Here is a 15,184-nt window from a genome sequence, read left to right on the forward strand (position 1 = left end):
GTGTACTCAGAAATATGGAAGAAAAACTGTGAGGCCATTTTCCTGCCCATTTTAACATTTTCACCTGGGAAGCACAACTGTTGTAAATAAGACATGTGCTTGGAGTGGTGCTCAGTGTCCATCATCCAGCTTCCTAAGGGGAAGCAGTGTGGGCACAGCAACAGTGGCCATGGCATCATCAAAAGCCTTCCTGCCTCCTGCACTGCAGCTGTAGAAGTCTGATCTCCAGTTACCAACGTGTTCAAGGGCAGCTGCAACTGCAGTGGTAGCAGTAGAGTGGGTTCTTATTTCCAGCATAGTTCTAGAAAAGAGAACTATGATAGCTCCTAACGCTCTGTGTTATTTTGGATGCCATTTTCAAGGCACAGCCTAGAATTCTCTCCTTTATCTCCTCCAACAATTCTGAGAGCATTCTGTACAAAAGCACTTCTTGATGCAAACACCAAGGTGTCTGTTCTCTGGACAGAACTGGGACTGATGTACCAAAAATTATTCTTTCAGACACAGTGGACGTTCTATAAGGGAGAAGTCTCTACCTCTCACAACTCCAAACAAATTATCAATATATTTTTAAACAATACGAACAACCAACTAAGTCTTAAGGCCAGGTGAGGTATTATTTCACATGGATAAGAAATTGTTCTTACCCGTTCAGATGAGCTGAACTGTTCTACCGAGCCACAAGGGAAAAAGTAACGTTTTTGTTGCTGTTACTGCTGCTGTTTTTAGTAAGCAAAATAGTATCTCCCAACAACAACAACAACAACAATAACAACAAATAAATAGAAGCTTATTTGGCTATAGAAGTATTGCCTTTTTGTGAGGTTACAAGATTAACAACCCTTTTTAGCGTAATTTTGGGACATGTTCTATTATATGGGTGTGTTGGGAAATGAGTCTCATTGTTCATTAGTAGTACATAGGGCTTCCTTACCATTCAGTTTTAGAAATATAGTATAACCATTTTTGATTTTTTTTTGACAGAGACAGGCTACAAATGAGTGAGGGTGGAGAAAGGGAGGGGGAGAGGGAGAAGAGGGAGTGGGGGAGGTGGGATGGGGGATAGGCAGAGCAGGGAGAGGGAGGGAGGAGGGGGGAAGGGAGAGGGGGGAGAGGCAAAGGGGCTAGCTGAGGGTGAGGGCAAGGGGGAGGGCAAGGGCAAGGGAAGAGATAATCCCACAAGGGGTAGAGAGAGGTGGGGCTCACCTGAAGTAGGGGTCGAATTCAAGAACCATGAGATCATGACATGAGCCAAAGTCAGATGCTTAACCAACTGAGCCTCCCAGGTGCCCTATAACCATTCATTTATTAGTGAAACTGGACTGAATAATAACAATAGAGATAGATACATTTTGCTTAGCATTACCTTAAAACAGGGAGATTAAACGATTTGGATTCTCACATTAAAATAACAAAAGTTGCTAAGAAAATTTATATAATCTTATCAAATAAATATTGTCATTAAGATGATAAAGATGTACAGAATATTTGAAGCAGAGATTTAATCATTAGATTTGCAATTTTGGGAACTCTTTTGAGTTTTTCACCAAAGGATTAGCAGGCTTTGGAGAATTATGTCATGCTTACCAGACTCCCAGGACACTAAGGGATCAACCAGAAGGTCAATCTGTTAATTTATAACTACTGACAGGATGCTCCAGTGGCACAATTACTAACAGGTACCATCCTAACAAATTCCTCCCTAAAATATGGTATGTGAGAAACCAAACCTGAAATCTACTTGTTGAGCATAGAGTCAAAGCAAAAGGCATTCCATATAATGGAGTTGAGGCCTTCTGAGTTTTATGAGGGGTTTAGAAAATCATCAGGACTGCACTTTAGAATTCTACCATTTTGACAAGTGGAATACCTATTAATGTGCCCCCAATCCAGTGTGTGTGTATGCATATTGAATCTAGACCTGTATTTCACAAACATTTTAACAATCTTTCATCATCTAAATTACCATTTCATCATTTGACAGTGCTCTTCTATCATCAAAAAAGGTTTTGTCACCATACTCTTACCTAACTCTGGAAAAAATTGTTAAAATTAAATGGGAAGTTCCCTGACACTGTCTATATTTTGAAGTTACTCTTCACTACCATCCTCAACCACAAATTATCTTTTGGGCTAGGCCTTTTCCTGGAATGAATTCCACCTATGTACAAATCTTTATTGCACATCTGATTCCCGTCAGCTCCAATTCTGAAACTGATTCTGGTGTTGTTATCAGAGGGTCAGAGTATGTAGTATGTGGATCCTATATCCTTTGTGTACAGACTAAAAGTAGTGGGCCATTAGGAAGAAATAGCTAGAAAACTGTGATTACTGTAAGTCTCTATATTTTCTTATACACATAGCTTGTATAGGTTTAGCCACATAGATAGTAAATATATAAAAAAGTGATGGGAGAATTCAATGTGAGATTTTCCTTCAGACCTTGAAAACAATATTTCTTGGGGTGCCTGGCTGGCTCAGTCAGTTGAGTCCGACTTTGGCTCAGGTCATGATCTTGTGGTTCTTGAGTTCAAGCCCCGTGGTGGGCTCTGTGCTGACAGCTCAGAGCCTGAAGCCTGCTTTGGATTCTGTGTCTCCCTCTCTCTCTGCCCCTAACCCACTCACATTCTGTCTCTGTCTCTCTCAAAAATAAACAAACATTAAAATTAAAAAAAAACAATATTTCTCAAAATAGATACCATAAAACCCAAGATAGGTATTAATACCATATTAGGCATGTATAGACACTCATGTCACCTCCTTATAATCAAGTATCCACAGAAACACCCACAGGCATACCCACAAAAATATCAATCGAGTGTTTGGTACTCAAACAAAGGAAATCCTGGGATACACTAAGTAAAACAGGTACTTTACTGGAGGACTTTGAATAATCTTTAGCATGCTATATACACATAAATCTCCAATAAGGTTCCATAACATTAAAAATTTCCTAAACTTGTTTGACCACAAAAACAATTTTCCCAAATATCATACAAACTGGTGTCCCAAGGAATGTTTTTATAGGAACTGGTTCTTTAAAGGACTGAAGTGTACCTATTGTGAGTTCTTAGGTAGGAGAAAATGAAAAAGGGGTAAATGAGGAGAAGAAACAAATATTCCTCCCCTCAGAACACGAACACACACACACACACACACACACACACACACACACAGGAATATCTCAAATTACAAGAAAAGCAAATACAAAGTGATGGAAGGAGAAGGTATGTTTAAAACTGGGTGGGATCTCAGCGATTAAGTGAATAAGATCATTCATTTTAAAATGATTCGTATAAGGTCATATAGCCAGTTAATGACAAAGCTAGGACCATACCAAGTCACCATACTTTCACCCCAAACATTTTGGTGATAGAAATATAAATCAGGGTTAAAATAAATGTACAAGTCACAAGATGTTATAGCCTGAAAACAATAAAAATAAAAACAAACAAGAATCTTAATCAGACACTGAAATGATACGTGCCACTTTAATTACTTTGCTTAATTACACTTCTGCTCACTGCCTTTAGATTTGATGTTACGTTCCTATTGTAAATGTGTCTACAACATGAACATTTTCTAATGATCGAGGAATATGAAGAGAAAAATGCCAATTTTACTTGACATAAATTATTTAATGAAATGCAAAATAAAATGAAAGAATTGAAGTAGACAATTATGGTATTATACTTAAAAACAAAAAAAAAATACCAAATAAATACTAAGTCAGAAATTATTTTGCAAGGCTAATTGCTGTAAAGTAATAGCTTCTCTTTTTTCCTGTTCTTTTCTCTCCTTATTTCCTTCTTTCTTCTACCACGATCAAGTTTATCCAGACAGAAACACAGGTTTCCGTAATTAGACATCATGGATTTCAAATATATGATGCAGCTTATTTAGTCTTTATGAAAAGAGCTTTTATATTCCAAGTTTCAGATTGGTAGACAAAGAAATCCTGCCAAACATTTTGATCTACTTGGTATATGGCATCATGATAGGATCATCAAGAGAATCCCACTTTGATTATTAAAATCCAGAATAAACAAGCAGACATGTGAATCTGGACAAAAAAAAATACTATGAGGATAATGATTTAAAAATTCTCTATAGCATGAAGCAGACTTTATAGGGGAATACATGTACACTGTGTAAGTAAAGTATATTTCACCAAATTCATAGGAAAAAATACCAACAATTGAAGCTTAGCACATGTTGAATACTGGCTTTGGTGAGTTTCAAGCATGTTGCCAAATGACAATAAATAGTAATTTAGTTCTTTGCAGCCTGACAACTGAACTAACAATAAAGACAAATTTATAGAGGAACAGAGTGTTGAGAGTGTTTTTTTCTTCCCTTTTTACTAGGCATTCAGGACAGTCTTTTATGATTGTGCTCTGATTGTAAATCAGAATGGGTTATTTACTTCAAAATATAAATTAATCTAATGCTAATGTAAAAATTAAGACATAATTTAATGTCACTGCCTACACCATTAAGCATACGGTATCAAAAAGGGAATTCTGAAAGTTCTCCAGAAATGTATCCTGAGATCCTCAGATCAACATCTTTGCTAACTCTGCCTTTGTCTCTATTTTTTTTTTTGCACTCAATGAATAGCCTGATCATTTTGATAAAATTCCAGATCCCAGAAGGAATGCATTATATTAATTAGCTACACACACATCTCAGAAAAAAAGTCATTTTATGTAAATATCCAAAATATAAAATGAAAACTTTGTAAGAAGTATAAAGAGTTGAATAAAACATGTATTTGCTTATAGAACAACAGTGAATAAAAATGTATCTCTGGAAATAAAGAGTTATAACATCCTCATGGAGGATGTGCTTTACATCCGTCACAGATGTTTCTTAGGGAGTAATATAAAACCAGTTATCACAGCCAAAAACAAATTTACAACATTTTTTTGTTTGTTTCTGTGGGAGAGTAGGAAATCTAGATAAGAAATTTTCTTTTAAAAAGCTCATTAATTTATACAAAAATGATGGTCTTAGTCATTTCTTCTTCAGCTCTTCAGCTCAGAGATGAACAATTCCTGAACCTTTTCTAATGGAATCCTAGAACCAGAATTGATTGAATGTTGAATGAATGAAAAGCATACAACCCCAAGTTTGAAGTAGTTTACAGTGTTTCTCAGGGGATGAGAATTACAGAGAAACCCTGATCCTCCCCTTTACTTTTATTATAAAAGGCATCTGAAACCTTAATAATAACTAAGTATATATGATTGAGATCATAAGCACATTCACCATTTTATGCATTCAAGGACCTAAATATGAGTTAGCAGAACTTTCTTCAAAAGAAAAAAATCTAATCACGCCCAGAAAGGAGAAGAGTTAAAAAGTCCACACTGCTTTGTTCTATTTAATCTCTGCACTAAAAATTAATTGACCTCTGTTTTAAGAGCTTTGGCTCCAATACTGTTTAATTGAGCTGCCTTAGGATGGGGAGACTCTAAAAGGTTTGAATCAAGTTGCTTCTTTGGTCATTGAGGTTAGGACCCAAAATAAATCTATAAGCACATACCCAGGGGAAGTCAGACGCTAAGTCCATAAAAGTCAATAGTCATTGAGTAGACCCAGTACCTTAGAAACATTTAAGACTGACATGTGAGACTATTAGCTAGACATAGATCAGATCTTCCTTAGCCATCATTCAGCCTGTTTTTCTAAATGTCTCTAGTAGTGATCTGACAGAGTTTCTCTGGAAGTTGCCTCTAACTATGTCTCTAACTCTAATTCTGTGCTCACCCTTCCTCACATCCTAAAGCCAAGGAATCATTTTTTATTTGGAAAAACAGGTAAACATAAAATTGAAATATAATGCTTATTTTTTCTTTTAAAAATTTTAATGTTTATTTCTTTTTTTGAGAGAGACAGAGAGACAGAGAGACAGAGTGGGGGGGGGGTGGGGGCAGAGAGAGTAGAAGACACAGAATCTGAAGTAGGCTCCAGGCTCAGCTGTCAGTGCAGAAGTGCAGAGCCGGAAGTGAGGCTTGAACCCATGAACCATGAGGTCATGACCTGAGTGGAAGTAGCTTAACTGACTCAGTCACCCAGGTGCCCCGAAATATAATGCATTTGTGATAAGGTCGCATAGGAAGGGCTGCTAAACTCAACTGGAAAACTTTTGGAACCAATATGATGCCATGAAGAATGAGTAAAAGATACCTTGTTAGAGGGAATGAGAACCTATGATCTATGATGAAGAAGCAACATACACAAACATGCATGGAAATGGGAAAATAAAGTATATTGAAGGAAGTATAAGTACTATTTTTAGGTAGAATGTGTGATTTGAGTAAGTAGAGGCAAGGTAGGTCAGCTGCTTGCAGAGAAGCCAGATAATGAAGTTTTATTTTATCTTAAGATAAATAGGAAGCTACATCAAATTATTTTGATTTTAAGTAATGGAGTATCATGGTCACTCTAGCAGAATAATAGACATTGGAGAAGTTCCCATGGAGTGGACAATTTCACTAGTAACCATTTCAAAAAGACAAATGAAAACAACATGAATGGCTTGTAAATGGCTTATTTCAGGTGAAGAAATAAGTGTAGAGAAAAATTCAAGTTCATAAAAATTCAATACTTGAGCACGTCTTATAAATAAGTACAACAAGGTTCTATGATGATCTCTTCATCACTATGTGACATTATGTAATCCTGGGATACTGCTGAAAAGTTCTATAATCATATTCTAACATGCAGACTCACTGAGCTGACACAGTTTGAGACCAGCATTTCCACTGCTACAGGTGGATTATTTTGTCCCAAGATTATGCTTGTATTGACAATAGAGTCACAAACTGGTCACGCTTATCCTACCATATCCTAGTGGAGGACGTTTGTGAAACCATAAAGGCTATGAAATTCCTAGGCTGGGCTGAGGCAAAGGGCGTATTTCAAAATTAAAAGTCATTATTTGTGTGTATTGAGACCAAGACTTAAAGATTTCTTATCAACTTCAAAAAATATTTCCTTTTGTTAAACTCATTTTCTCACCTATAAACTGATGAATATAAACAGTATGCAGATTTCATTTTTATGATGGTAATGTATTATATATGTAGAATTTTTAATGGATAAACAAAACATTCAGGAAATGTTGCTTAATAATATTATGTGATTATTAGAGAGCTCTAATTCAAGAAAAAGAAGTAAAATTGCTAAGACAGAGGCAAAGTGCCAAAATCCCAAAGTTATCCAATCAAAAATTTAATATAATGGATCTAGGCAGAGTTTTAAATGCAAAATGAGCTAAGGCTGACATCGAAAGAGGCAAAAAAACAAAAACAAAAACAAAAAACAAAACCAGGATTGGGGATAATAAAAATTAGTGATTGGGGTTAATTCTGAAGCAAAGTTTATAAAGAATAAGCAAGCTTTTTATTTTTGTCCAGGAATATTCTGCTGGACCAGAACTGAGCCCACTGAATGGATCAAAACAAGCTGGGCAAGTCCGTATTAGAATCCTAAAACTCATACTCAAATTTTGCAGAATATTGAAAAATCACACATGGAAATGCAATGAAAGTATCTACTCTATACCTAGAAATGAATAGTCTGGTCCTGAATCATCTTGTTATCAAGGGATTAACACAGTGAGTATTCTACCTATCTCAATTATCTTTGTGTACTTTGTCCTCAGAAAACAGCTGGACATCACCATTTTTTTGAATTCCATCATTCTTGTTGATTTGAGGCATTTGTGTCCCTACCACAGTACTCTCCAAGAAAGACTGGGGGAAATAATTAGTTGTTGCAAATGTACTTTGTATGAATATTTAATTGGAGAATCAATTTTGCTTACAAAACACTTCCAAAATTTTCTTCAAAGTCTACAATTTTCTGCTAAATCCCTAGATATTAAACATCAGGTATCTTTTAAAAAAATAGTAACACTGAATAAGAAATATAATCATACTTTGCCCAATGTGGTTTGGTTACTATACTTTATTGAGCATATTATTATTAGTCTTTATTCTCTCACAATATTGCTAAGGAGTGATTCTTAATGTTAAAAGTAGGCCTCTAGGGTCACCCAAGTGGCTCGTCAGTTAAGCATCTGACTTCGGCTCAGGTTATGATCTCGCAGTTCATGAGTTAAAGCCCCACCATTAGGCTCTGTACTGACAGCTCAAAGCCTGGAGCCTATTTCAGATTCTGTGACTCCTCCTCTCTCTGCTCATCGCCCACTCACACTCTCTGTCACTGTCTCTCTCTCAAAAAATAAACAAACATTAAAAAATTTAAAACAAAAAATAGGCTTCTCTAAGCGGCTATATTAGAATCAATTGGTGGGCCTTTTTTAAAGTCTTTATATATTGTTGAGAGACAGAGAGGGCAAGTAGGGGCAGAGAGAGAGGGAGACTCAGAATCTGAAGCAGGCTCCAGTCTCCAGGTTGTCAGCAGAGCTCAACATGGGCCTCAAAACCCACGAACCGTGGGATCATGCCTGAGCCAAAGTCAGACACTTAAACGACTGAGCCACCAAGGCACCCTAAGAGGTGGGTCTTCTCAAACAATACAGCCTTCCACAATTCACCTTGTCCACTTCCCTTCCAAGATTTGTATACTTCTCTCCTATTTAGAGACTGTCTTTTTGAGCCATTGTCCCTAACATTAGTGTGTCTAATCATTTTTGCCTCACTAAAATGAACAACAAAAGTTGAGACCCACAGGGGCAGTGTGGTGTTTAGCAAAAGCTGATAAAGTCAGACCCAACTCACACCTATAGCCAATACTCGTGTCCTGTTACCCAATTTCTCACTGTCCCAATTTTCCCCTCATCATAAAAGACACAGCTATGCCTTCCTAATGCATACAGTCACTTAACACACTCCATAAGTTGAAGTTGTTATTTTTAGTAGATTTGGGAGGTTCTTTGAAAGCACCAGTATTTGCACTTCTAATGTAGAAGAACACAAGATTTCTTTGTCCCATCTCTGCCTTTGTTTTCGCCAATCAGTATTGTCTAACATATCTGAGATCTGTAGCTAATTTTTTTTTATATTAAAAAACTTGAGGGGCGCCTGGGTGGCGCAGTCGGTTAAGCGTCCGACTTCAGCCAGGTCACGATCTCCCGGTCCGGGAGTTCGAGCCCCGCGTCAGGCTCTGGGCTGATGGCTCAGAGCCTGGAGCCTGTTTCCGATTCTGTGTCTCCCTCTCTCTCTGCCCCTCCCCCGTTCATGCTCTGTCTCTCTCTGTCCCAAAAATAAATAAACGTTGAAAAAAAAAACTTGAAGAGCATACAGGAATGTAGTGGGTATCCAATGAGATGAGACAGAAAATACAAATTTTAATACTGAACTAAATTATTTAAATATACCATTATGCAAATTTTAAATGCAAGTCAGTTTGACCTGTAATGATTGCTTTTCTCCTCACAGTAAATTAAGAAAATATATATTATTATTATTTTTTTCATAAAAAGAATGCTTTCTTCAGGCAAATTCAGAGAAAAGCATCTATGGAAGAAGGAACAGTGCCAGTTATTCAGGCATAGTCTCATTGGTTCATTATTTTTGCTTATGTGGTACAAGAGATTTTATGTAATTATACATGCAAGAAATATTCCAACTTCATTATCAGCTCACAGAGTGTCATGGTGAATGAAGAGCTCACCATATCCAATGGAAGCTATTCTCTGGCACGGTGATAAAATGCATGGATTACAAGCAGTGACAGAGGAGCCCGGACCTGCTCATACCTCTGCCCCAGTCCCATCATTAACTTACTTCTACACATTTAATCTTTATTCTACATTGACTGAAATTGCACAGCTTAAACCTTTGTCAACAAAATATTTACTCTAATTAAAAGATTTCCATTGCATTTATTACTTATAGTTCAAAATGAATGTTCTTTTCAGCATTTCAGTGAATTGCTTAACAAAAATCTCTTTTGTTTTCTAGATTGGCCAAGCATTGCCTTATAAATCAAAATAAACCTAAGATACAAATTATATTCTTCCGATATTCTAATGTGCAAACGCTTTGCCATCCCCAGATGTACTAAAAAAAAGTAGTTGTTTCAAAAATACATGTTACAAGAGAAATTAATAATATTATTAGGACACATTAAATGTAGAAAAGTTGCTTAAGTAAATTTGGAAAGTAATTTTACCTGGCAACTTTGAATAGCCTAGCTATTTGACTGTCACTATTCCATTTGCTAGGGACAAATGCATTTGGATTACTTGAGGTAATCACTAACATGGCAGGGACTGGGACTTTTTGTTTGAACACTTTCCAACAGCTGGCTCAGCCAATGTCTGAAATACTCAAATCACACGGCAGCACTCCTTGTGCTGGTACTACTTGCTATTTACTATTTATTAGGAATTATCATTTCCCATAAAATCCTTAAAAACAGCCAGGGACCTTTGCTTTTACAAGGCATTTTGGTCCAGTATCAAAATAAGTGGCTTTAGCAATTATTTTATTTATGTTAAGAGGATTTTCAAAGTGTTGGATTCTATTTGTTAAACATTTATTTATTTTCACTAAACTGTACACAATCATACTTTATATTCCATTTATTATAATTTTTGCCATTGGTTTATTCAATATCATCATACTTATCAAACATAACATATTATTTTTCTTATGTTTAATAAAGATTAATAATCAATCCTTCTAATTGTATGTCAAAAATATTAATAAAATATAATTATTGAATCCAAATCACCAAACATTCTGTCTGAAAGCTACATTTATTCTATCACAGGACTGTCTTTTCTTTTCTTAACTTGACTACAGTTTTTCTTTACTTTTCTACCAATTTTTATGTTAGCAGCATTTGCAAGAATAATTTTCTGTAAATCAAAAAAATAAATGGACATGTCTTGAAATTCCCATGCACACGGTTTCCCCAGGAAAGCACAAATACTCCTGTGCTGGAGAGATGGAGGGAAGGAGAAAGAGAGAGAAAGGGAGACAGCAAACATCAGCATGAAAGATGGAATGAATGTATTCGTGTCTGTGTAACAATGTGACTTCAATTTACAGCAATATTCAGGAAGAAAAGCACAGCTACTAGTTTGTGAATTTCTGGACCAAGAAATCAAAATAAATCAAAACCACAAATCAGTCCTTTGGAAGATGCATAAAAACTCTGATTTGCTAAGAAAAAAGTCAACAAACACAGGTAGTTGTTACCAATTAGCATAAATCTAATAGTTTTCAAGGCATTTTAACAAACACTACAGTTGATGAGCTTATAATTATCAACTCTGTTTCTTGCTTTTTAAAATTTCCACCTTCACTCTCACATTGTGAACTATCACTGAGTGGCAAATTACAATTCTCATTCAGGTGACACTGTAATAAGCATTAAAGAAAGAATTAAAATTAACTCCTAACTTGTTACTTGCATAAACAGTGAAACTACATGTGTATGTGTGTGTTTATTCAGAACAGGTAGTGAACACGTTTATTTGTCTATTCATATTTACATATATAGATTTCCAATAGCCATAAACTATGTTAGAAAAATCTAAGAATCCTGTTTACTGATCTGTAAATGAAATCCTTCAAGGGTGACATTTCATATGAGTTGAAATACTCACTGTGGAAGGACTGAAGAATATTAATGGTCCACTCCTCTGTTAATCTTCCTGTTTTTGTTATCTGGATACATTTGAGCTGATTTGAAGATTCTCTTGATTCAATCCAACAAATCATGTCTTCATTGTAAATAAAATCCAGAGTATGAATTTCATTTCCATTGACCGAGCTCAGGGTTGCCATTTTACTGCCATTAAGATAGAAAACCTCAATTGTTTCAGAATTTGCAATTAATAGCATAGGTGGCCTATCTGTCGGTTCTGGAATAAGAGAAAAAGAGAAGTGAGCTTAGTAAAAGTGAGTCCATTTTTTTCATAATTTTGAATTACTTACTACAATTTATTCCTATATTTTAATGCATCTTTAACATTTTTAAAAAATGCTTGCAAAAGTATTTATTAATAACTCATATATGCTTCACTGACTATATATTGTAGTTGGCTTCTCTAAAGAAAACATAGTCCACTGAGCATTTGTATTCTTTATTTTCTTAAAAATAATGTATTGTGTAAATGTTAGTACAATACTATTTACTTTCACTGTTGGTAAATAAAGGAAGTTCTGTGAGATTGTTTTGTTGTTGTTATTGTTTTAATTTTGTTGTTGTTGTTGTTTTAGCAATGAGGATGGAGGTGGACTGACCTCACCCTACAGTTTTACAGGCTTCCCTTGTGAGCAAGGGTATACTTTTTTGAGGTGGATGCATGAGGCCAGAAGTGAATTTTCTGGAGTAGAACATGCAAACTCAGAAGCCCATACAAACAGCACCTGTGACTTCAGCCTTAGTGGCTCCTTGACTGACTCCAGGAGTCAAATAATCACTAGATCATGACTAGCTCATGATTCCTGAGCTGCTTCTTTTTTTATAGTCAAGAAAATAAGATTGTGGAAGTAAAAGAAAGTTGCTCGATACTATTTTTAGAACAATGCATCCTTGCTTTTGTGAAGATTGGTGAGTTTTTGATGAATATGCACTAATTGACCAAAATTTCAATGCTTGTTAAGATGTAAAGGTAACAGTAATATGCCATACAAAATTAGTGTTGAAAGAGTTTAGCTATACAATAATAATCAGAGTAGCTTTTGTGCTAATTAGGAAATAGGATGAATTTGGAAATCCTCAATTCCTCTTTTTTTTCTGTCCTTCATCCAAAGTGTCAATAAATATCTTTGATTCTGATGTCAAAACATATCAGGAATCCCACCACGTCTCAGTGACTCTTACTACCACCCTGCTCCAAGCTGCCATCATCTCTCAACCCAAATGATTCCTAGAGCCTTCTAACTGGTTTCTCTGCTTTCATTGATGCCCTCCTCCTCTTTTAGTCTTTCTCAACACAATGGCCAGAGTGATACCTTTAAAATGTTAACGTGAATCAATTTTCTGCCCAATTCCTCAAAGGGTTCCCATTTCACTCACAGTAAAAGTCAAAGCCTTTATAATAGCCTGTAAACCCCTCCATTAACTGTATTCTCATTACCTGTTTGATGTCATTTCTTTTATCTCCTTATTAATCTCACCCTTGTCATATTCCTCCAGACACACCGACCTTCTTACTGTTCCTTAACCAACAAGCCAAGTAAGCCTCTGTCTCAGAGGCTCTTCCTTCTTCCTAATCACCACCACCGCCTCCCCGCCCCCCCCCCCATATATCAGAATGCCTGACTTGTTCACCTCTGTTAGGGTACTATTTGAAAGCTACCTTTCCAGCAATGACTTCTCTTACTACTTTATTTTGTGAAAATTGCAAGACCCTACAAACTCTATATACTAACTCTCTATAAGCTTTCCCTGCTTTATTTTTCCCATATCACCACCAAACATTGCATGTATCTTTTTTTTCTGGTTTATTATTTTCTCCTTCTGTCACTGTACCTCTAGCATTTAGAATCTAGTGTTTATTCAATACAAATTTTCTGAACACGTAAAATGGTAACATGGAATTCTTGCAGAGTACAGTTCTTTTAGAAGCATTCTGTGAAATGTGACAAAATAATTTCGTTTTCTAACTGATGGATGGAATACAGAGAAAAAATGGCTAACAGGAAATTTCATAAACATCATTTGATCATTCAGGAAACAGATAGCATTGCAAAGAAAGGAAAAAAAAAAGCAAATGAGTATGCTACGGGTAATATAATTAAATAAGCCTAAACTTTTAAACAATTATTTAATGGTTTTAATCATTTCTGATGTGAGTAGGGATATCAGGTTCCTTGTGTTTTACTCAGATAGAACGGCATTTGAATTTTTATCCTCTGAGGAATTAACTCAATCTAGGCATAAAATTCTTCTCCACCTTTAGAAAGACCCTAAAGTTTTTGACTTAATAAAAACTTCTAAACAAACAAAAATAAACAATAACAAAAAGTCTCAATGAGATTATAAAATTAATTAGCCTAAGAGTTTCTTCCCAATAAACAGACTTTCCCTGAACCGCCTACTATAAGCCAATAAAAATGAAGTCTTGAAAATGCTAAGATCATTTCCACGATAAAGTATTGTGAAAATTGTGAATTATCTATGCTTAACATAACCTTGTCTAGGGACCACACTGAAGCTTGCTTAGCTGGTTGGCTTCTCTCTTAACTTTTTAAAGCCCCTTTGAACTATGCAATGCTTGCTCTTGCCATTCTCTAATTTAGAAGTCCAGACTTGGTCCCTTTTCAACACTCCTAGCTCTGTTGTTTTCCAGTTGACCTGAGCGCTCCTAAAACCTGTTGGATCATAGATTTCTCAGGTTATGAAGAGGTCTTAGATGACTGTGTTATCATGTTAACAAAGACACACTGCCAGTCTGTTAGTACTTACTGTCTTCTTTTGACAACTGAAATGACCTTTGGTGACATTGCCTCTTATTAAAAAGTGAACTACGACTGAAAGCTTCTTCGCTTCCAAGCTTTATGAGAAGTCCAGATGTAGACGATAATTTCTTAACTGGCTACCAGTCAGTAAATTTACTTATGTAATAAACATTCTTTGGAGTAAGGCTAGAATATGAAAGAACACCAAGATTCCCCTTAGAAACTGAGATGAAAATGAATTTACTGGTCAACACAGGTAATGCTTACTTGATGTAACTGATGAATCTATTTGATTTTTGTAGTTGCTTTTTGAGTAAATTAGGTGATTGTTTTAATGCAAAATATAGCAACTACTGATTTTATTACTTCTCATAAACAGAAAACCAATAAAGTCAGGTTCTTCATAATTTGACATGGTTTGATTTGATAATGGTGACTTTAAAAATTCAAATGATGTACTGGAGGAAGGACGCTTGTTAGTGTGATAATATTCATGTCTCATCTATTAACTATGTTTTCCCTCTTTATACAAATAAACATAGAGCGTACTTATGGGGGTGGGAGGAACCCAGTGAAACACAAAACCCATAAAAAAATCAGGGGCTAAGTGTATAAATCTTTTTTTTCTATTTCATGAAAACTGGCATATGTAATCTGCCTCAACCTGTACTATGTCTGATCTCCAGTTGCATCATTACCTCAAGTTCCCACATGCCAATGGAAGAACATCATTATCTTGGGTAATGAGGATAAGTCTCACCAGAATAAATGTGATCTTATCAAATGCC

At 35.7% G+C, this 15,184-nt stretch overlaps 1 protein-coding gene across 1 annotated transcript in view; it reads right to left on the bottom strand.

Moving 5' to 3' along the window:
- LRP1B (LDL receptor related protein 1B) overlaps positions 1-15,184 on the bottom strand; it is a 1,901,338-nt gene that overhangs the window by 987,522 nt on the left and 898,632 nt on the right. Inside the window, exon 6 of the mRNA XM_043576625.1 lies at positions 11,594-11,851. Coding sequence (XP_043432560.1) covers positions 11,594-11,851 — 258 coding nt within the window. The remainder of the gene's footprint in view (positions 1-11,593; positions 11,852-15,184) is intronic.

This window comes from Prionailurus bengalensis, chromosome C1 (genome assembly GCF_016509475.1).
Source record: "Prionailurus bengalensis isolate Pbe53 chromosome C1, Fcat_Pben_1.1_paternal_pri, whole genome shotgun sequence".
Taxonomy (NCBI): domain Eukaryota; kingdom Metazoa; phylum Chordata; class Mammalia; order Carnivora; family Felidae; genus Prionailurus; species Prionailurus bengalensis.